This window comes from Fusarium solani (assembly GCF_023522795.1).
Source record: "Fusarium solani strain SB1 chromosome Unknown bctg00000006, whole genome shotgun sequence".
Taxonomy (NCBI): domain Eukaryota; kingdom Fungi; phylum Ascomycota; class Sordariomycetes; order Hypocreales; family Nectriaceae; genus Fusarium; species Fusarium solani.
The window spans coordinates 1,820,617-1,843,237 of NW_027072151.1; the positions used below are offsets into that span (position 1 = coordinate 1,820,617).

The following is a 22,621-nucleotide window of genomic DNA, read 5'->3' on the forward strand; positions in this document are numbered from 1 at the left end:
AGTTAGCAGCTGACGCCTTTGCTAATGGATGGATCTAGGGACGGGTAGATTGCTTGACGTCACGTGTGCGAGGAACTAGGCAACTCAAGGAAGTTCGACTATACGAGCTACCTACCTACAGTACCTGGGCGTTGGGTAATGAGACTTGAAAGAAATCAAATTGGATTGGATTGGATATTATCTAGATCAAGCTAGTACTGCATATTCTACACCGGCCAATTGAAATCCGGCTGTTCAAGTTGCGCTTTCTTCTTTTGTAGAGCTACTATAGAGACAGTTATCCCGGTTCCACCCATGCCCGCCGCTTCACCAGTGTGATCCTTTATTGAACCTTCTTCTGGGCGACCTGGCCACGAGTTCTGTTTGTTTTCCCTCCAGACTTCATCATGACGCTGGCTAACTTCCACAGAACCCAGATAAAGCCGAGAGCAACAGCTGCAGTTGTGCCCGAGGTGATCCAGTCTGCTCCCTCCTCTTTTAGTACAGGCACTGTGACTGGGTTCATGAGCCTGCTGCCACTCTCCGGCTGGGGAGCGACGTGCCAAAAGACGGTATCGCGAGGGAAAAGCTTGTCATATCCCACATGAAGCCGATCAAACGGATTCTCTAGGGTTTCGGCCCCGGAGGGGCATGCCCAAAAGACAGCAGGATACGGAACCTCGATATCGACTTGACCGCTTGCAGAAGGTTCAAGATACCGCAGGTGAAGCGGAACCTCGGCCTTCCAAGGCTCATCTTTCTCGGGGCCAGGAGGGGCCAGCTCAAGAAGAATACTGGACCCCCAGGTCTCAGTGGTGTATGCCGGTGCTTCCAGGTCAACTGGCAGAGTCGTGTATCGCAATGAAGTGAGGTTCTTGGAGGCCAGAAACAAATCGTCATCCAACTGATATCGGTCGGCAAAAACCGTTTTTGGCAATGTCAAGAACGCGTAGGGTGCACACTCTCCCTCGCTGCCCGGGGCTTGGTTGGAGCTGAAGCTCAACTGAAGCGTAGGATGCAAGCCAGTCGGGCTGAGAAACTTGGAGCCAAAAACAGAGTTGCTCTGCCGGTGCCGAGACGGGAAAGTAAACATGGCCGGCGAAGGCTTCTTTTGCTCACCGAGGACACTTAGAACGCCAGCAACCCCAAGTTCGTGCTTCTCCATGTTTGGCTGAGAGTTGTCGTTGATGAAAATGCCAACCTCCACTCTTCTCCCCGAAGACGCAGGGACAGCAACCGTTTGGGAACGGAGCGGCCATGTGGCATGGGCAACAAGGGACTTTGTGGTGGCCTCATAGGACAAGTCCAGGCTGGCAGCCATGTAGAGGCTGCGTAGTCGAGCATTCCAGGTAGTGTCAACATCGGAACAAAACTCCTGCAAACTGGTGGCAACGAAAGAATCCAGATCTTCCACTCCTTGGTAAAAGGAGAAATCAGGGGAAGCCGAGGAGCTGTCTTGCTTGAACTCGGTGAACGCCTAGTGAACCCGGTCAGTGTTTCTAATACACTCAAGGGCTTAGGGAAAAGAGGTACCTCGGGCTTTGAGCAGTCCAGCGGACCGAATCTTTGAAGCCAGGTGCATAATTTCGAGCTGGGTTCAGAATTTGTTAGCATCGATAACCAGACAGGGCGGTAGACGACTCACTGATCATGTGAGGTTGACGAGGTAGGAGTGTAGTATACGTGAAGACCTGGGGATATTCGAGAGGCAAAGGGGTCCAGTGTTTCAAGCTTCAAGGGGCTGGCCCATCTGACGTGGACAGAGTCATAGTCCTTGAGCAGGTCGGTGAGCTCCCGAGGCAGCTCATCGAAGGGGATGGTGAGCTTGTCCTGGCGGACCGTCTCGATCTGGGGACCCGATAACCCGGCTTCTTGAATGTCCAACGCCGCCGGGTCAAGGTCATGGTCCTTGTGCACAAAAGTAACGCGCTCACGCATGGCGGTGACTCGAGCTTTGAGCTGGACTGTGTTGTATACCCTCGTGCTCGGTGTGTGCTGTAAGCTGTACTGTACGGCACTGCACTGCTGGATGTGCTGTCGCGTGCCACCACCGAGATATCGGGCGGTATCTCGAATAGGACTAGCCGTGCTCCAATAAACAACTCGGTGCCTGGGACCAGCGTCCAAAGAAAGAGGAAAAATCAGCAGCAAATCCAAGTCCAGGTGCCCGGTTTCGTTGCTTCGGTGTCGAGCTCGGTAGCGAGTTGGTGAACAGATCTCCCTGGATCCAGGCTCAAGAGTGACGTTACTGGAGCTTTGGTTGGTCAGAGCTCCCTAGCAAAAAGGCCCGTAAGGCCGCTGAGAGAAGAGACAAGTATCGAATACACGTGGTTTCAGTGCGACGCAGGCACTGGCCGACGTACACCAATACCCCAGCTCATGCCCCTCGTCCCCTTCCCTTTTGGTCACCGCGAGATGATTCACGCTAAGCCTCTTTGGGGACCGACGGGCGATTCAACTTGCGCCTGCCGCAGCGCCGCCTCGGTCGCCTGTTTCCGTGATTGAATGAAGGAAGTCGCGACCATCCCATTTCCATTTCTTCGCCCGTCGAGATGATACCACGGCAGAGCCTCGTTTTTCTTCCTCCTGCATCCACATTTTCACCTCTGCGACACCACCCACGAAAGAAGCCATAACAGTAACACACGGCCCCGACGAGATTATGCCCATCGACTCCCGCATCCCGTTGTGATCCAGAGTTCGAGACCGATACCGACACCCAGAACCACTTTTGAGACGACGATTTCCCCGAGCGGCCCGTCTGCGCTGCGGCCACAAGCTGCAATCACGACATCGATATTGAGGTGCCACGGTTGACGGCGAAGTGCCGCTGAGGCTGGCCCGTCAAAATTATTCCAGCACGAAACTGCACGCCTCGAGACGCCATGACCGATCATCAACCATATGTAACCATTCGTTCGCGGAGGCCTGCTGAGGGTCCCGGTTCCAGGAGCACCGGACCTTCCATGGTGCGTCTTATTGCTGCTGGTCTCAGTGGGCAAGTCGGTTATACTTACACCATATGACTTCATAGGCCGGACCCAGTGGAGGGGATTTCCATGCCAGATCCGCAACTCACGACACAAGCCGCACAAGTTTTCATGTAAAACATATCGGCCAGTTCGCCCAGAGACTCGAAGATGTTAGTCTGCCCCTCCCCCACCAAGTCTTGGCTGCCATTATCTAACCACTCCACAGTCTGCAGCCCGGGCTTTTCCAAACCGTGGGAGATCATCTGCAAGATACAGCAATGTCCAAGCACTCTTGCTGCATTGGAACTCTGATGATCTCTTTGTCATTCCTGAATTGGAGGATCTGGAAAAGTGCCTGAGCGAGGACTATGGCTTCAACACGGACATTTTCGCCATCCCCTCTGAGAATTCTCACCTCGAGTTGATGATGCGCATCGGTCAGCTCATCAAGGAGCATGAATCTCAGGATACATTATTTGTGGTCTACTACGGTGGCCATGCTAGGATCGACGAATCCAGGCAAAGTACCTGGTGCGCGTGAGTAAAGAGTGAACCCGTAATAGCCTCAACAGGGATCCTAATAAGTACTAGAACTCGAGAGCCCAATTCACCGTGGCTACAGTAAGTCCTGCTTGTCTCTCAGTAAATCCGATTGGAGTTCTAATTTGTTACAGGTGGTCTGCAATTCAGACCCTCCTTGAACGGTCATTATCGGACGTTCTCATTCTCCTAGATTGCTGTGCCGGGGCCGCCAGTGCGACATTTCCCAATGGCTCTAGTATCACTGAGACAATATCTGCATCGAGTTGGGATGCCATTGCCCCAGACCCTGGACGTTACTCGTTTACCAACGCTCTCATCGAAGTCCTTCAAGAATGGCGGCTCAGAGCTTTCTCAGCTGCCATGCTTCATGCCGAAGTGCTCGCCAGACTCAAACACCCCCGCCCCATCACCATCAATGGCAAATATTTCGAGGCTCGGTCAACGCCGGTGCACTTCATGATGACATCCAACCACAAGGCACCCAGTATCGAAATGTCACGGATGTCACCGGGCGATAGCTTGCCGTCTCCCGATTTGTTGCCAATGCCAGCCATGGGCCATGAGACAGGCCGGGCCCCAGACTCCGCGCCCGTCAACAGAAACGATTATATGTTTACTGAGCCCAATGAAGACACCCCTCACGTTATGATCTCTTTGGCTCTAGAAGATGATCAGAGGCTGGACATTAACGCTTGGGAGCAGTGGCTGAGTGCCTTTCCCGCCATGGCCAAATACGTTAAGGTCCAGGGCGTCTTCAAGAGCCACTCGACGATGCTTCTTGTGTCGATGCCAGTTTCCATTTGGGACCTTCTCCCCGAGGATCATGCTACGTCTTTTGTTGCCTTCATCCGTTCCAACAACCTCATGACTCAAAAACCCCGCAATCAATCTGTCCCGGTCTTTGTTCCTACGAATCCATATCCAACCGAGAACGATGGCGCTTCATTTGTCTCTGGCGTCTCTGGCACCACTTTCGCACCGACAGAGACTACTGGACTGGCAGGGCAAATGGGTGCCTTTAGGGATCCGGCCTATGGCAGGCAAACAGCTGGCCCAGTTGTCAGGACGGCCCTTTCACCAATCCAACAGCTCTCTCCTCTCTATCCGCCATCACAACCCGGATCACCCTCTCAGAGTGTACCGCCACAACCAATGAGGTCTATGCACTCGGCAACCTCACTTTCTACATTGCAGAGGCAGCAATCATCCTCCTCTCTAGGATTTGGCGGAAGTTTGACGAGGCAGATGATCATGAACCAACAGCAGGCTCTTCGACGCACTACATTTGGAGCTGACGTTCCTGAGCCAAAGAAGTTCTCGCCTCACGTGGAAAGGCGTCTTGAAGAATACTATCAAACCGAGCCACTGCCAAACGATGGGCAAAAGGCGTTCTTCGCCTCGAATCTCGGCGTCGAGCCCTGGCATGTTGAGGTTTGGTTCCATCACCGAAGAGAGAAGGATGCGTTCGCTCAACGATTCGCGTCACTCAGAATCGAGGATTCGAAAGCTCAGAATCACGAAGGACCACGCATGATATTGCCCGCAAATCTCAGTGAGCTTCTAGACATATCGTTGCCAGGGCAGACACTGCTCCTTGATCTCCGATCATTATCAGATTACCAGAGATCACACATAAAGGGTGCGATCCACCTACGGGCTCCGCAATCCTTCTTGCGGCCTGCATCTTTGGATATGATTGAGCGGGCCTTTGCCGATGCACAGAGCAGGAGGACATTCTCTCACTGGCAGCGGGCAAGGACCATTGTCTTTTACTCGCGTGGCCTTGAAACCCCATGGGAATGTCCGTCAGCCGAAATCCTGCTGGAGAAGCTCTGGGCCTGTGGCTGGAATGGACACTGCTTCATCCTAAAGGGCCATTATCGTGAATTCAGCGACTCGTTCGCCAAACACATCTACCGCAGCCAGGACACACAAGGCCTCGAAGGTGTAGGAGAGGCCCAGTCCACGGCAATCACTAGCCAGGCAGACGCATCAGTCTACCAGCAAGAGTTTGCCAACCTTCTGTCTCGACTGGAGAGGGAGGACCAGTTGCGCCATCTAGGCACATCGCCTGGGCAAAATGAAGAACGCACTACGGCATTGGAGGAGCACGAGAAGGAGCTGGAAAACGAATTCCAAGATCGCTTCCCGGCACTATACAAAAAGGCTCAGGATGTTCATGGCCCAGTTGCCGGAAGGTCCGATGATGACAACTTTGTTACCAAGGCACAGATGGTAGAATATCTGGACCGTGGCTTGACAAAGATTCGAGACGCTCAGGCAGCAGGACCACCAGCGACAACTTACGAGCCTGGGCACTCCAAGTTGGCGGCTGATGGCTACTTCGACCGGGCATACCTCGACCGAGAGTCGGACGAGTATGTCGAGGTTGGTCGAAGTGATGAGCAAACCGGCGGCGAGGGTAGCCCCCAGGTGACGGGGAAAGGCAAGGAGATCAGGGCAGCGCCATCACCAGATGACATTCCCCGGAGGGGACGTGGAGGGGGAATCTTGAACAAGATGTTTCGACGGACATAACTTTGATGGGCTCTACGGATTATGATTCTGAGATGCATGTAGTTGTCATGTCATCTGCGGCGTTGATATCAAAAAGAGGTTGGTTAGGTACTCGGGAGCATTAGAGCACGGGGTTCGGCATGGGATTATGGTTCTTGGATAAGAAATAGGTTGGGGAGTGATGAAAGAAAGCATTGTCTTGTCTTACAAAGTCTTTCACTTCTTGATAGCATCAACTTACCCGTGTGGCCAAGAGGGATACCACTTTTTCTCCCTTATGTTCTACCCTACATCTTGCATGTTGCACTGCACATTCACTTTACTCATGCAGAGCCAGAATCTCGTGTACAAATTGCCATGATGACGAGTGCCTTGTTCTATGGCGGTCTTCTGGGCCTCTCCCTCCGCCTGTGTAGTTCACGGGTTCGCTGTGGCAACACTGCATACCAGATACCGCAGCTGATGGCGTCGTGTAAGGCGGCAAAGACCTCGTTTTCGCACGCGGTCAACCGGCGGGCCAAGTCATTCGTTGCATAAGTGAAACAACACGGCGGAAAGGACAGAGTCTGATGCGGCGGCCGACTACCCAACAAGGGGCTTGTCGCGACTTTCCAGAACCCGGGCCTCTCGGTGTGACGAGGCACAGGACGGCGTGCAACGGGCAGAGGAAGAGACATGGGAAGGCACATTCTAGCAGAGAAACAGACAAAGAAGAGGTGGAGGGAGGGAGGGAGCCGTAGGCGCAGCAGACGCAAGCAGCCAGTAATACAAGGTGCGACAAGCGCGGCATGGCAAAAGGGGATCTACGGACGCACCGGGGATATACGGTCAAGCAGGAAGATACAGGGCCGTCCAGGCCAGCAGGAGGCAGACAGACAGACAGGAGGGCGAAACCCCACGGACGTTTGTATTGTGAAGCTGTCGTGGGTTAGTGCGTCCGTGATTGGGGCTCCAATGGGGGAGAGGAGGAGAGGGGGGAGGGTAAAAGGGGCCAGGGGGGAGCAAGCAGGAAGAAGAGAAGAAATCATGCAACTTTGCTGGGCTGGGCTGAACTGGACTGGACTGGAGACTGGACTGAGAAATGTCACGTAACAACCAGACACGATGCAACGCGGAGTCGAGTCCGTCGTCGTCGTCGTCGTCTTTGCTTCTGGTGGGAAAGGGGCCGTCATCCGTTGCCCGTCAGAGTAGCGTTGTCTGTCTGGTGCGGTACGTACGTGGATGGCCTCGGTCAGCGTACCTAGGTGAACGAACGGCCACCTACCTAACCTATCCTATAGCTCAGCGGAATATGGATGGTGCTATCAATGCTTACATCGGACGGGCAGAGCTTCAGCCGGGAACTCGGGGCGGCCGGCCCACAGGGCGGGTGATCTGATTATCATAATCGACGGGCCAGGTGCCGGCATTGGAAGGGCCAGAGATTCCCGTCATCCAGCCAGCATTATTGTCCAGCATCCAGCATCCAGAGTTCAGCGACGACGCTCAGCTCCTCCTCTCAGGCAGGGCAGGGCTGGGATGGACAGGCACAGGCACGGGCACGGGCGTAGGCGAACATGAAAACGGCCGACCAAGACGCCGAACCGGAGAAGGGGGCCGTGGTCTGGGGCCATGGGCAGCCTGGCCACGGCTGATGGGTTTGGTGTTTGACAGGACGCTTGGGCCTGAAAGGTCCAGGGTGCCACGGTCCATGACAGTCCAGGTCAGAGGCACAGCCTTGACCTGAAGAATAAGGTACCCGAGCTGGGCTGGGCTGGGCTGGACAGGGCAGGTAGGTTTTGCTCCATCGACGCCGATTCGATTGCTGATGAAGGCCTCCTGTTGTCGGCATTAGCGCCCCATTGGGTTGAACCAGTATCCTAGCCCTGGCAGTCATTGCTTCTGCCCGTCAATAATCAATATTGTGCCACAGGCGGACGTGGGCGTGAGCAAGCCAGTTCCTCCCATTCCATACATAGATGGCCCTCCAGACTCGGGATGGTTTCTTGACCCAAAATAGGCTCATCGGTTGGAAGCCGTCAACAAGGGTTATGGCCAACCACCGGGTCGTGGCTTCGTTGCCTGCCGGAGCCGCGAGTTTCAGAATCGCTGCATTATCCGATCGTCCTAGCCTAGAAAGGCCTTCATCACGCCCTTTGTCGCTCCAAAAGTGTGGTGAAGCCATGCAAGCTGAACCGGGTGCTGACCATGACATCCATGGTTGTCATCTTTCACAAATATCGGCAACAAACAATGTTAACAACATCAGTCGATAAGATGCAGATAACATGACAAAACAACATGAAACCGACGATGGGGAAAAGAAAAAGAAAAAAACGAAGGCAAGAAGGAAGGAATGCGAGCGAATCCCACTCGACGACACGCGACCAGTAGAAGAGGCCTTGTTCTCTCGCACTGCAAGCTCCACGAGACTCTTGTCTCTTCCCTCGCTCGCTGATGACCGGCCACTCAGCTCTAGGGCTGACTAGTTGGTAGTCTAGAGGTAGACGCTCAGCCTCTTAGAAGCTCTGGTAACATCTCAAGAAGATATGTCCTTGCAAGCGCAGCCAACGCTGTATCCTGTAGGAAGCTCCCAAAGACGAGCTGCTCCGCCAATGTGCATCAACATCAGACGACGAGTTTAGAGCTCAGCATCCCGTCTCAAGTCTCCAACGCATCATCACTCTTTTTCCGTGGCTGCTAATACACGTTGCCACCCCCATCCTCCACGCGGGATGCCATGCGGGAGAAGGCACTAGAGCGTGGCATGCTTGGGCCCGGCTTGAGCATGAACTAGGAAAATAGTCGAGGCAATGGATCAGGCCTGTTCTGTTGTGTGTCCTGACACCGTCGTGTAGGTGAGCAAGGAAGCAGGAGGATAACCGTTACCCGGAAGCGGGAGGATAACTACTACCCGAGACAGGTGCAAGTTTATGCCACGCTGCGCCTCAAAGCCGAGCAAGAATAGTGTCGAGCAGAATCTGAGTGCTACTTTGGAGCAAGTGTCGTTCGATCAAGAGGGGGTCGGTCCCGCTCTGGCGACAAATGGATGTCTCGACGAGGATTTGTTTGTGTGTGGTGCCGCCAACGTCAACCCTGTCCCGAGACTTGTTGACGACTTGACTGAGTCTGTCTGGGTCATGTCTGGGTCTGGGTCTGGGGCTGGAGCCAGGCCTTGAAAAAGAAACGCAATAGCCGCGTCCCTCGTCCTGTCGACAGCCGTGTTGGGTCGAACGCCGATGAAGAGTCCAATGCAGGGAATCTAAACTGGCAGTTGATCCATCTGGCCAGCTGCAGAGGGTCTGTTGAGCAGGGGACATCCCTGCTTGGAATGACACTTTACCGTGCCGGATGTTTTAATTGTAGGGGAGAGTGGCTGCTGTGGGCGTCCCTAGTCGAACCCGCCCACGTCGCCTGAACGGACGGAACCAACTCCACCTCCTTCGATTGGAAAGTCGTTTTATGCTTTGACCAGCCAGGGCACATACAGTATAGCATGGTCTCGGGCATGGCTGATGGCGCCTCAAGCGAGAACTTGACCGACGAGTCATGCTTTTGGACCTTTGTCGTATGCAATTCACATCGCCTGCATGGTACCTTTGCCATCTTGGCCCTATAGACCCTTAGCTGAGAGTTGACATGTGAGTGAATGACCTTTGCTCCAAGCAAGACAATCAATGACATGCATGGATCCTTTGCACTCTTCTCCGAAGGTTACCTTGGGCATGACCGGTGTGGAACGAGTCCTGTCTCGACATCACATCTGCAGTAGGCTCGTCTCGGAGCACTTCTGATCCGAGAGCTGCGAGCCAGATCGAGAAAGTCAGAGTCCATGTTTCCGCCCGAGGATGAAGGTGCATTCCTCGAAGGAGAAGTTGACGAACCTGCATCGTCACCGCTTTTCCTTGTGTAGCAGTTTGACAGAGTCGTATAATGAAGACCTGTGCATGCTTGTTCCTGAAACCGCATTCTCTCCCAGCCCTCTCTGGATTTACCAGTATATTACCTGCGAATTCTTGTCCAAGGGAGCTTGCTTGAGGCGGAAAGAAGAGCATCGCGTTTCGGAATGAGTCGGACCCAATTTGAATGGTCATATCGTCAAGTATGAGGTTTCGATTCCATCTCGAAACATGCACATAAGTTGGAACATCGTCAAGGGATCCCTGGTGCCTGTGGGAGGAAGCAGGACATCAAATCAAATCGTGCAAGCATCGTCATCCTCCTCCGTAGGCTATTGACAGCGCGCGAGACAGCCGAATGCCTTCTCCCGTGTCCTAAAGGCGTCCAACATGCAGCAAGCCGTTGACATCGTAAACTTGCCGGCGCATGCAGGTCACGATGGTGGAGGACGGTCGGGCAAACGCAAGATTAGCGACCGCGCAGTTGTCGACGACACCCAATCAGTTGGGCATTGACAACTTACGATCTTGACCGTGAAGGCCAGGGGCGACATTAGCTCGCATGGCTTCGTGGACGGCCATGATTGCTTTTTCCTGTCAGGAGTAGCCGCTACGGGGTCTTGGCACATATGGCAGAGAACCCCCCCACGCCTCCTCGTACAGGACAGGCAGGTTTCAATTGCTCGCTCAGTGCTGTGCTGGTGCGAGAAGACAAGACGTGTGCCGGAGCACCGACTCAGATCTGGTATGGCAAACACGATGAACTCATGCAGGGCGGTGAGTTCTATCAAGCTTGCCTGTCCGTCGACTTTGGGGGAGACTTTTCTGCACAACGCGTGCTGATCGATCGTTGGTGGAAGCATGATGGATGGTGACACAGAGATGAGACTGGGGTGTCCCGCAAAATGTGTCAAAAGCCAGATCTGCTCGGCGGCCAGATGTGTTGGTTTCTAGGCCCACCAGGTCCCAGGAGCTGGATGTCCGACTAGGGTGCCCTGGAAGCCCCTCCCGACTAACGGGCTCTGCCGCCGGGTCATTTGTCGTCGGCTGTGACCTCCTGCCTGCGTGAGTGGTGTGCTTGGAGGCCAGGCAGGTCAGGATCCCGGGAAGGAGACGGCTCTATGCCTAGTCGAGCCCATCTTGCGAATGCATCCCTGAAGCCTCAGTTTCCCCTTTGGGCTGACACCGAGGAGGTGATCAGAAGCATGCAGCCCAGCGCCCATATGTAACGACCTCAGAGAGAGGAGTTTCCACAAACAACTGGAGTCGTCTCACCCCGGGTGAGATGTCAAGAAAGGACCATGCGGGGTACGACAGGAGGCACCGCGCCTTGCTTAACTGCCAGGGTTCGCATGAGCAAGATGTGGAAAAGATGTGCCCAGTGCATGAGCATTAATCGTGGTGCTAGGGCGAATCATGTGTAGGCTGCATAGGTAGCGGCACAATATCTGTGGGTCAATCCAAGACGATGGTGCCCAAGAAACCACCCTCTTTCTGCTCGGGAGGATGTTGTGCATGGTGGACAAGGCGTGGACCCGGCTGAGGCCACACAACGGCTGGAGAGCTGCACCAAGACAATGTATTGAGTGTACCTTGCCGCAAGTCTTGCGAAGATTCCAGCGGAACAGGCTGCTTGTCAACCCGGAGCAACTGGATGGACGGGCTGTTTGATAGCGGCTAGCGACGTGAGCGGCAGGTGCGCGAAAGTGCCTGAGCAATTGCCAAGGTCTTGAGAATTGTTACGATCAGAGACTGGATGATCGTCACGTACCCCTGGGCTGTATGGGATTGTATTGGTTCAAGGGCACTCGCTGTCAGTGCGTAGGAAACCGGAAGGATTGGGAAGTGTCTCCGTTGCTTGGATGGTTTTGACAGATGTGGGTAGACCAAGGGATTGTCGCCGACATGACCAATGAAAGCTCAGCTCATGACACTGCTTGAGGTTGACAGTACGGAGCATGATCTGCGTTGAAAGCATGGTCATCCACAGAAGTGCGACGCTGGAGGCTGCAGACCATGTCTTCGTTCCATGATGGAAGGGAAATCATCTGGCAGGATGTGCATCCAGCGTCCCCTCGTTCAGACCCATAGAGTTAAGAGGGACACAGACACATGCCGCAGCCAATGATGACCCCGTTGACGCCAGTCCGGTCGCTGTCATCAAGGCCCGTAGTCTCCAGAAATATGCATCGACGACATATGGCTCGGCGCTGGCACGGGATAGTGGCTCCCGGGGGCCGGAATACTTTTGTTGGCAAAGCGCGTTTGGCACCCTAGAAAGACTGAGGAAGTGCTAAGCAGGTAGGCCAGGAGCCTCCCAGCTGTCAGAGCCGGGTTGAGACGAATCTATCCGAGAGCGAGGAGTCTGCACACACCGGCCCTGACAGATCGGCCCAGGTTGATTTCAACAGGCATGATGAGTCGTAATCCTGGAGGTTGTGGCTATAATAGAATTGGATGAAGCAATAATGATTTTGGCAGACCCGTCCGCGCCAAGGGAATAACTCGACGAACCAGGGTTTCGCTAGTGGATGACCCTTGCCAAGTGGGACGTGAACCAGCCTGACATGCAGGACGATTAGTGATCAGTGGACAAGACAAGCAAGCGTTGTTGGAGACCGTTGGCTCTCCTCTCCTTTGCCAGATCTTTGGGATGCACGTACCACCGCGAGGTACGGGGTACAAGAGGAGCTGGTCGATGCCTCCAACGGTTTGGAAACTCTGAAGGGAAGATTGATGTGCAGACGGGATGATGTCCGGTATAACTAACGTAGTCGGGAGGCAGGTCTGCACAGATTGACTCGGTGCAGCGGGGCGCGGCGCACCGTTTATCCGGCCGGCCGGTCAGCCTTTAGCTTCAAGTGGCCCAGTTAGGTGGAGGGTGTGCGAAGCTACTGTACAATACGGTCGATCGAAGAGCGGTGACAGAAAAACAACTACAGTTAGGCTGAAAGACTGCAGGTAGTATGCATGAATTTATTTTAATTTCCTTCATCTTGGACGTCTCTGTGTGGCCTCTTTCTCACGCCCGTGACTCGGAAGGCGTGAAAGGTAACGTGATGTGGGCCTTCCCAGTGGGGTTTCTGTCCCAGCGTTCCTCACCTGGGAATGGCATCGTCTCCTCCGTAAGAAACGCCAGCCAAGATGAACCGACACTAACGGCAGTGCAACCTCACGCATCCCTTCCCTCTGCTCAGCACGTCCTGATGCCAAAGCGTCAAAACTCAGATCGAAAAGCAAATCCGCATGCACAAAGTTCCCACTGGACAAGCTTTGCAACAGGTTGGATGAGGCTTGCTGATTTGATGCCAAGCTCAGGTACGCACGCCAGGAACAAGCTCCCGCTGTGAAAGTCTCAGTTCTCAGTTTCAGTAAACACCCCCGTTCCTGTGTGATATTCTCTAACGGACAAGATCCAGGTGCTAGGGCCCAGCATGACTTTGACCGTCGTCGGTGGCAGGGCCTGCGAGGCCTGGCAATGCTACGGTACATGTTCGAGTACCTGCTGCTTCTGTGCACCTTTGCGGAGCCCTCAGCGAAACCAGCCTACCATGTTGCGATCCCAGCTCAAACGTTTTTCTGAAGAGCCAATCGTTCGCGGGCAGAATGCACATCCCAGCAGCGGAGGCGACCCCAATCTGTTCTGGCGCCGTGGGATCTTCGCGACGATCGTACAACTTGAGAAGCCAATCGCAACACTGTATTTGGCTGACAAACCCACCCGGGTCCTGTCTCACTGTTGTGCCAGAGCCATGCTAGAGGCTAGAGGCTGCGAGATTGTTTCCAAGGTTATCCTCCCAGGCTACCGCTGGTTCGCCCAACAAGCGCGAGCCTTCATAATTACCGCCCTTTCCAGAAACTCCAAGTGTGGTTTTGCCTTGCGATGGACTCCTTCTTTCGTTGGAGGAGGCGTTTGGTCTTGGAAAAAAGATAATCATGGAACATGGGCCTAAATCCCAAGACCCAGGGACTTGGGCCTGGACTGCCCGTCGACGCCACGGGCCTCCCGCCTCTGCGCTACCGCTGAAGCCGCGGCTCAATCATATCAAATCCTGGCGCCTGAGTGGGTGTTCTGGGCTGACTCGCCTGGGTTGGCGCCCCCCCTTTCAAACACTGGACGCTGGGACTCAAGAAGCAAACACTCGACAAAAGCAAGGCATTCCCTACCACGTTCAACAACCCCACACTGGGTACCGAACACACGACGAGTGCCGGGAGCCCATGGCCTGTCCAGGACGGTACCTGCTACTGTGGGATCGGCTGGTCCAACTTCAAGCAGAGACGGGACTACGGCGCCTGTCTACTACGACTGCGGCTCGCTTGCTCAACCGAGAGTCAAGGGTCCGGAGTCTAGAGACAGGAGAAAGAGGCCCGGCGCTCAATTGATCGATCCACAACGCGGTACTGGCTGTAATTGCTTGCGCGACGGCGGCGAACCCGATGGCAACGCTTGAATCATGGCCCTACAGGCCTGCAGATGCCATCGTGGGTGGCGGGTGTGTAGCCGCCCTAGCGTCTCCCCTAGCCGCAGCGAATGCGGACGTGACAGGCCGTCAAATATCGAGGTTTCCACTTTAGCGTTTGCTCAGTTTCGTCTGGCTGGGTGCCGTGTTAGTGAGAGGCCAGACACAGACAGCACAGAGAGAGAGGCGAAGGAGGGGGAAGAGGAGGAGGGCAAGCCAAAAGGAGTGCAACGGCAACCGTTCGAGCAACACCGTCACCCGTCATCCATAAACTCTAATAACACCAAGCCCGAAACCCATCGGCATGGGTCAGAGCGTCGCGCGCAACCTCGTGATCGCCTCACAGCAGATAGTCGTCCCAGTGGCCTCTGACTTTCAACGTCTCTCAACCACATAGGTCCAACATCTAGCGCGCAGCCACAAAGGCTTGGTAACGTTGAGAAGGGCTGACCGACTTGGGGAGACATGATGCCCAACGACGACGAGGCGGTGCGGACGACTCGAGCTGGCTGTTCATGTCGGTCGGACTGGCTGGTCAAGAAGAGCAACGAGCATAGCACATGCAACAAGGCGTCCAGATATGCCCACTTCCGTCCGGTATGCGTGCAAGTTAAGACGCATATGCAATGCCACCCCAAGACCCGGTCTGGTCCTCGCGTAGGACAATCCCATTCATGGCACGTTCTCAACCGTCTTGGCTCCGAGTCTGGCAACGCTACCTACAGCACAACACCTACCGACATGCTAGGGACGGACAGCTGGGGGTGGGAGCGAGCGGCGAGAACTGACACCACTCCACACTCCACAGCCAAGGCTGCCAGCAGCAGCTCTCTCCCACGCCATGGTGTGTCAACCACGGTGGACCTGGGTTCTCGAAATGGAGTTCCTAAATCGAGAAGCCAGCAGCCCAGCGTGGGAGGTCCTTGGCGGTTTGACTGAACCCCTGCTCCATGCCAGCAGCCACCCCTGGTAGGGTCATCCCAGCAACCACCATGAGCCTGTCAAAGCTCTCATTTGTCTTTTAGGACTGGTGACGTTTCTCTTGACCTGAAGGATACCACGCCCGGCACCGTGGGCAAGGGCATTTGTTTCTTCATCTGGCCCCGTCCCCTCGACTCCCCTGGCTCCCTGATCGCCCCGTGTTCCCTGCTCAAGCTTCGCATACTTGGTCCATTTCTGGTTTAGCCTCCCCGTCAGCCGTTTCCTCCACAAGACGTCGAGCAGAAGTCTTGTTTTAAAGACCCGGCATCCCAGTTCACAACGCTTTGTTCCCACGTCGTCGTCTGTGGCTTGGACGAGTCGGTTTCACTAATACAACCACTTCTCCAGTTGAGCCCTGACCACTCTGAAATTCTCCGCTCAGACTGTTTATGGCCCTGCATCCTTTGGCATTTCCTATCTAGGCCACGACCAAGCGCCCCCCACTCTAAGCTGGACGGACTCTGGAGGATCAACTGTCTGTCGTCGACACCAACCATTGAGCCGCCACAGTATCCCTGATATACAAAAGGCTTGGGCCTCCCACCACCTGCAAGCACATGATCCCGGCCTGCCCATCGTTGTTCAAGACCAACACTTCTTCCCTTGGCCACCATCCCTCTCTATCACGACCGGTATTGGACCTGTTTGAGACTGTGTGACGGACTTCGCTCTTTACCCAACAACCATCTTCTGGCTCTACTCATCTGCACTGGAGCTTTCCAGCAAGACGATCGTTCAACCTTTGGGTCTACTTCTCGCCTTCAACTTTGTATAATAATCAAAGGTACCACCACCAGTGCCTCCTCATGACGGCTTCCACCCGCGTCCGAGTCCTCCCCTATTAACACCTGAAAGGGAATTGGCCGCTGCGCGGTTTGTTCTTGCCTGACTGGCCGTCTTGTTATGGAAGATAGCCGTTCACTGCCAAAACAGTCTGAAACAACACCACAACAAACTGCTCCAGCAACTGCCAAAATGTCTATGCTTGCCACAGCATCTCCCTCCTCTCATCCCTCCTTCGGCATGCCCCGCCCCTGGGAGGTCAACCGATGCCCCGACTATTCTCTCCGGCCGAGAACCGAGAACGACAGAGTGGCTCTGCCCTCTATCCGACAGGTAGACTAAGCGCGGACGAGAGAAGACGAAGTGCCCCCAGCTGACCTCTCCCAGGCTTTCCCGGAACTACAACTTCAACCCCAACCACCGCAAGACCTCAATGCAAAGCCACCCTCAGCAGGTGGTCCTCTGGGCGCACCGCCCATGAATTCAGCATCACCGCAATATGTACACTCGCCCAATGCGAGCAAGAGGAGGAGATTGTCGATGGAGCGCGAGCAGGAAAATGAGAGAGCACGCCAAGTACCGCGACTTCTATACAGCCCCGACCGAGCATCACCACGACAAATCTCACCAAATCTCCCAATGCAGCCGGGAGCGCAGGATAACTGGGGGCCGGCCAGAACGAGTCCGTATCTCGCAAACGGTTCGACTCCTCACCCTGCTACAATGGAAGTGAACGAGAGGGTAGAACCTCGACCAGCACTTCCCAGTCTCCCCCCACCGCGGGCGATGGAACGAGAAGCAGCTCCCGTCAACCGTGTTCCACCACCGGTGGAGGGTTATCGAAGCTCGCATCCCCCGATGCCTCCCCACTCAGGGGCGCCTGTCCCTGAAGCCGCGCCCTCGGCCTACCGCGAGCCCAACTACGGCTATCCTTATCACCACCCAACCCGATACCAGTCACTATCTGCAGGATCTGTTCACTCGTTTGACCGGACACCGTTTACTGCAAGCGGCTACAACACTCCCTATCAAGATTTTGTGCGGTTCGGGGAGATGGGCCCTTCGAGCCTCAACGGAGACAACAAGCAGCGGAAGCGAAGAGGCAACCTGCCCAAGGAGACTACGGACAAGCTCAGGGCTTGGTTTGTGGCGCACCTCCAGCACCCTTATCCCACCGAGGATGAGAAGCAGGAGCTCATGCGACAGACGGGACTACAGATGAGTAAGTTGAGAATACTGGTTCATACAGTACATGCCCACCACGTCGATCCACGTGGGTGGGGGAGCTACTTGTGATGTGCAGCATAGTAGAGTTGACTGGAAACTAACGGCTACACCCACAGATCAAATCTCCAACTGGTTCATCAACGCTCGACGCCGCCAGCTGCCGACCATGATCAACAATGCGCGCGCCGAATCTGACGCCATGACGGGCGCCCGCGGCGGCGGTGACATGAAAATCCTCGCCACCACAGAACGCGGCGACTTTGAGCACGGCAAGCGGGAGCCGGTCGGACCCCTGAGCGACGGGGAGGGCGCCACCTACGACGAGGATCTCGAGACGCTGAGCCAGCGAAGAACGGGCAATGCCATGGGCAGGGGCAGCGTCTAGTTTTGCGACTAGGCCAAGTCGAGGGAGGCTGCAGGCGCCCACCCACGCTGCAGTACCGTTTTTATTTACTTCTTTCTTTTCTTTGGTCCTCTCCCGACCTCTTAATTCTCTGGAGCGACTCCCCCTTGGGCTTATTACTTTTGACACGAGACATTTTGGGTATGAGAATAGCGGATTTTTTCTTTTCTTTTTACTTCTTTTGCTTCTTCTTGTTGGGGGTGGTGGGTTGGTGGTTGTTTTAGTCCACAGACGCGCTTGGCGACGGGATATCCCATTTTTATGCGCAAGGGAGATTACCGATTTCATGTTTTTTAAGTGGAGAAGGGGCGCGGTTGGTTGGTTTCCATCCATGGATGTTTGGAACCCAGCCACTGGGGCGGGTACTTTACGGTATTGGATGATATGGTATGGTACGAAGGAAGCGACATCGATTATCAACGCCACAGAGACGACAAAGACGCAACATACACGGCAATAGCGTTTTATTTTGGGATTTGATTTTGGATTTGGATCAAGGCCATGATCCTCTCTGGAAGGGAAGGGTAGGGGGGCCAGGCAAGGCAAAGCAGGACAAGAAACAGGGCAACAAAGACTACCTAGATACCTCACGGGCAACCTACAGGGGCTCACACAACAAGAGAGAGTGCAACAACAGGCGACCCAGACGCCTTGGTTCACTAGATTTCCACAATCATCATCACCACCCTCGCTTGCTCGCTCGCTCGACCCTTCAATCATCAGTCAAGGAACCTCAGAGAAAGGGGGGGCGAAAACCTCCCGTGGACGAACCAACAATAAGCCCGTGTCTCCTCTTCTGGGTCTGTCTTGTTTTTTGACAGCAGAAGCTTACGACCAGTCTGTGCATCAAAGACTTAATTTACTGGACAACCAACTAAGATGTCGTCTCCTCAGTGGGCACAAGATCCTCTGGTGGTTGTAAGCTCCCAGCTCGTGATCCACCACCCCCTCACCCTCACCCTCCCCTCCCCTGGTGATGGGCAGTCTTACCTTACAGTCACTGCTACCTTCAGTACGACACCATATGGCCTCACGACCACCTGAGTGTCCCCCAATCCAGATTTGGGGAGGTGAGTGGAGGTGAGGGGATGGCGGATCCCCAGCGGGGGTGGTTTAACGACCGGTCGACTATAGCGGCAGCGGCTAGTCCATCTTTAGAGCCACAGACCCAAGGGAGGACAAGAGGCATAGGGCTCACGACGGAAGCCCGTGGGGGAGTGAGTGCCGTACTGTAGTATTCCGGGAGGCGTGTGCTGGCTTGCGGGAGGCGAAAGGCGAGGGGCAGGCACTGAACCGTACTCTCGACTGGACAGTAACCGTTGGGGGTGGAAAGGGTTCAGCCTCTTGGCGGTGGTGGATGCATGGTTGGTTATTCAACGGTGAGTGATGAGCGAACAAACTTCGCCTTTCAGGTGTCCGAGATTCGCGAGGTCTTGTTCAAAGCAACCCTCCTCTTTCTGTCACCACGCATCTCGGATGATACAGATCCAAGACGGAGATTCTCCGGGGCTGTGTGACAACCTAACAAGAAAGAGGGTGTGCATGTCGTGCGGCACGGGCAGAGAGGAAGAGGGGGGAGGGGGGTTCACGCGAATGCATAAAAGACAGCATATCCATGACTTCACAAGGCGCTGGGTCAGCGCCGCCGCTACAGTAGAATGCATGGTGCCGAGAAAGGATTGTGGCTGAACGGGGTAGAAAGAAGACGAGACTGCGAGGTTAAAGTCATGGGAATGGAAAAGGCGGCTCATCAGACAAGAGACAACTGGGCTGGGGGCCAAGTTGTGGAGGCATTGATTGATTGTCCTGGGAACGTCCTTGAACTCGGTAAAACAGAAACAGTTCCTGACAACATGGCGGAACTCGATGAACGGTTTGACGCATCTGGCGCGGCATGGTTCCGTAAAGACGACCCTACTGTCTGAGCGTTGTCGCTTCCTAGAGTTTGACAATGATTACACTGACACCGATGCTGCTGATGCTCATGCTGATGCTGTCACGACTGGGTCATGACCACCTGAGCGAGCGGCCGAGATGCGGTACAGCAGAGTAGAGTAGGAGCGGCACTTGAGAAAATAGGCTAGACAGGGCTTGACGGGGTTCCAAACGGGAGCCTGAGCCGTGAATGCCGTGAGGGGATCTGCCACTGACTGGACTGTCCTTGGTCTAGACAACCATTCGCAGCAAGTAGACGGAGTCGAACGATCGACGCATGCGCCCAGCCTGGGATCAGGGATGCTCGCAGTGCCATGAAACATGTCAAGTTCACCGGTGAGGGGGGAACCCTCTCCGGCAGGCAGGGCTTGCTGACCGGCCGGTAGGATGGAGTTGAAGGGCACAATATGTATGCAGGCGGGCCTAATATGGCTCCTCTCAAGACGGGGGCCCAGCAAACAGACGACAAGAGAATGGCGTGGAAACAAGCATCAACCACGCTGTCAGGGCAGGACGGCAGATGCATCAGATGCATCCAAGAGGAACAGGATTATCATCCCGGAGTTGGTGGTGGCTGCCAAGTGACCCTGTGCTGTGGGTGACGTCCAGTTGGTTGCGGGCCGAGAAGAAACAGCCAGTTCTGGACAAACCAGACCAGGCCAGACCAGACCAGGCCAGAGCGTGTAAACAATGTCAGTTGCTGTATGTACGTGCTGTGCATTCAGTCATTCATGTGAGCGAGGTGGTTAAGGCCCTTCCCTGTGAGCTCACTCGACGCTTGTCTCGGCATGGAACCCTCTGATCTCGTGTTGAATCAACTAGTCTCAGGCATGACACTCTGATGACAATGACAGACCCTCGCTTCCGAGTCGTTTGTCACTGCTATGCCGCTATCTCGCCGTCATCATCCGCCAATGCACATCCATCGCACCTAGGTCTCTTTCGGAGTTAACAGGCGAACCAGACGGCACGAGATGGACCGGGGGTTCATTCGTTCGTTCGCCGCGGCAGATGGTTAGGAAGGGGGAGGGGGCGTCTGCTGCAGACCTGTGGCGGGCTTGGGCAAGGCGCCGTTGACAGGTAGGCTGAGGAGGCGTATCTCCTTTTGGCATACATGTTTCTTTGCTTCTGCTTCTAGCTGGACGAGGAGTTTTAGTTTCGAGAAACACAACCAACGGCTCGCTAGGGTCGAGGCTGGGGGAACCCTCAGATGCTGCGGAGATTAACATGATTCATGATGAAACCTGCCATCAATACAGGCTGGAGTTGTCAAGGGTTTGGGCTCACCCTTGAGATATTGGCCCAGGGACTTGTAGATCTTTCAATTCACTTGCACCCGGCATAGCGCGCGGTGTTTTCCTTTTGCTCAGAGGCAGCGTGTGGTGCTGGCAGATCAACAAGGATAGCCCCGGTGGCTCTCCTCATCCCTCTCTCCTCGTCCATGGAGCTGGGGCGAACCAGCCGCGTGGCTGAATGACAGCGAGACACTTGGGCCTCAATAGGGCAAGGCGGGCGCCTGAGAAAGAGGCATTTGACAGTCCTGGATGTCTCAGAGGATAATGTGCCCGGGCGCTGTCTCACGTCTGGCTGCATGTCTTGATGCACCCCGTTTTCTTCATCTCTTTTGGCTCCGTCTATCAGTGTTGATGACGGCACCACAGTTCAGCAAGCTATTTCGGGCAGCCATACCGAGACACGGCCCCCAGTGATGTCCTCATGGTCACCCGCGAGGGTTTGAGACATGAGACATGGTTGGGCGTGTCTCCCGCGTGGCAACGCAGAAAAGAGCAACATGGCTGACTTGATCCATGGCCGTTTTACCTATCTGAGAGGCGAGGCACATGGGAAGCTGGCCTTGTCGTTGCATCAGGAGGAGACAAAAAAAAAAAAAGGGCTAGCAGCCAACCAACTCAACGTTGGTGGCGCAGGGGTGCCCTTCTCGTCGATCTCTTCTTGAGTTATCATAGAAGGTCGGTCCGTCCTGTTCCTTGATTCTAAGTTTAAGCCGACCCTGGGAATGAATTGACTTTTTGACAAATGGCTCGTGCGTGCGTGTGTGCCTGTTCATCCCGCAAAGTGCAAGCGAGATAGTTAACGTTAGGGTCATCAGCCACTGCTTCTCAATGCGGCTGGCTGCTCAAGCAAGTCACCCGGCGGTATGCTCGCTCTGCTGCCAGTGGTCAGCCCCGTGCGACGTCGCCTCAAGTGTTGGTGGTGGGAGGGCTTGATGCTGGCCTGACGGGGAATAACAAGCATGATTTGGGGACCATGGCCGTCGTTTCAGGCGGTTCCGGCAGGGCTGATGGAGAAACCCGCCGCCGCGGCAATCTATGCCAGAGACATGATCCCCCCTCCCCCTGCAAATGTCCCCGACGCCCAAGCTTCGATCGACGATGGAGAGGGAATGAGGGAAGAGGAGAGCGACAAGAGTCAAGAAGAGGCGGGAGTCAAGTCAGGCGGAAAGAGGGTCAAGTGTCAGTCACCAAGGAGCTCGCTCCACCGATGCCGTCCTGTCCTGCAAGCCATGCCTGTGGCCAGCGTTTCAGGGCCATGATGACTGCCCGGAGTTGCAAGAATCAACCAGCTGCCAAGGGTGGGCATCTCCCAGGGTGAGCCCCGTTGACCTGGGGCCGCCGGCTCACATTGGGAGCGTGGTCGGCTGGATGGCGTCGAGTCTAAGCCCATCCTGGACGCGCCGCTAATAATAAAGGCTTCTCTTGTCGATCCTAGATCGGCCGGGATTCCTCCTAAAAGCGACCCAGCCGATAGTGTCCTGCCTAGCTGTCAATCGTCAGCACTGGTTTCGCCGGTAGCCGGACGGCTAGGTGCCACATCCAGTTGCCAAGGGCGGGTCTTGGCGGCCGTCAAAGCAACTCGAGAAGCCCTGTCAAACTTCTAGCTCGGACTGATGGGCTTTGGACTGAGGCTGCCGAATAGCGT

At 55.0% G+C, this 22,621-nt stretch overlaps 7 protein-coding genes across 7 annotated transcripts; 5 read left to right on the forward strand and 2 right to left on the reverse strand.

Annotated features, from left to right (window-relative positions):
• Positions 1 to 322: 322 nt before the first annotated feature.
• MRS44_010294 (uncharacterized protein) lies at positions 323 to 2,577 on the reverse strand (the record flags this gene model as incomplete). The annotated part of the gene is made up of 4 exons (XM_046276473.2): positions 323 to 1,456; positions 1,513 to 1,570; positions 1,625 to 2,253; positions 2,539 to 2,577. 4 exons carry the CDS (start codon positions 2,575 to 2,577, stop codon positions 323 to 325), a joined length of 1,860 nt encoding a protein of 619 aa, XP_046131263.2.
• Positions 2,578 to 2,864: 287 nt separating this feature from the next.
• MRS44_010295 (uncharacterized protein) lies at positions 2,865 to 6,032 on the forward strand (the record flags this gene model as incomplete). The annotated part of the gene is made up of 5 exons (XM_046276472.2): positions 2,865 to 2,948; positions 3,014 to 3,121; positions 3,178 to 3,488; positions 3,543 to 3,572; positions 3,626 to 6,032. 5 exons carry the CDS (start codon positions 2,865 to 2,867, stop codon positions 6,030 to 6,032), a joined length of 2,940 nt encoding a protein of 979 aa, XP_046131262.1.
• Positions 6,033 to 7,496: 1,464 nt separating this feature from the next.
• MRS44_010296 (uncharacterized protein) lies at positions 7,497 to 8,209 on the reverse strand (the record flags this gene model as incomplete). Its single annotated transcript, XM_065620062.1, has 2 exons — positions 7,497 to 7,829; positions 8,198 to 8,209. The coding sequence occupies 2 exons, from the start codon at positions 8,207 to 8,209 to the stop codon at positions 7,497 to 7,499; spliced, it is 345 nt and encodes a 114-aa protein (XP_065476251.1).
• A 5,231-nt stretch (positions 8,210 to 13,440) lies between these two features.
• MRS44_010297 (uncharacterized protein) lies at positions 13,441 to 14,343 on the forward strand (the record flags this gene model as incomplete). Its single annotated transcript, XM_065620063.1, has 2 exons — positions 13,441 to 13,805; positions 13,857 to 14,343. 2 exons carry the CDS (start codon positions 13,441 to 13,443, stop codon positions 14,341 to 14,343), a joined length of 852 nt encoding a protein of 283 aa, XP_065476252.1.
• A 474-nt stretch (positions 14,344 to 14,817) lies between these two features.
• Positions 14,818 to 15,291, forward strand: MRS44_010298 (uncharacterized protein; the record flags this gene model as incomplete). The annotated part of the gene is made up of 1 exon (XM_065620064.1): positions 14,818 to 15,291. One exon carries the CDS (start codon positions 14,818 to 14,820, stop codon positions 15,289 to 15,291), a length of 474 nt encoding a protein of 157 aa, XP_065476253.1.
• Positions 15,292 to 16,308: 1,017 nt separating this feature from the next.
• Positions 16,309 to 17,728, forward strand: MRS44_010299 (uncharacterized protein; the record flags this gene model as incomplete). Its single annotated transcript, XM_046281263.1, has 3 exons — positions 16,309 to 16,449; positions 16,504 to 17,338; positions 17,460 to 17,728. The coding sequence occupies 3 exons, from the start codon at positions 16,309 to 16,311 to the stop codon at positions 17,726 to 17,728; spliced, it is 1,245 nt and encodes a 414-aa protein (XP_046131261.1).
• Positions 17,729 to 21,935: 4,207 nt separating this feature from the next.
• MRS44_010300 (uncharacterized protein) lies at positions 21,936 to 22,235 on the forward strand (the record flags this gene model as incomplete). Its single annotated transcript, XM_065620065.1, has 1 exon — positions 21,936 to 22,235. The coding sequence occupies one exon, from the start codon at positions 21,936 to 21,938 to the stop codon at positions 22,233 to 22,235; it is 300 nt and encodes a 99-aa protein (XP_065476254.1).
• Between the last annotated feature and the right edge of the window lie 386 nt (positions 22,236 to 22,621).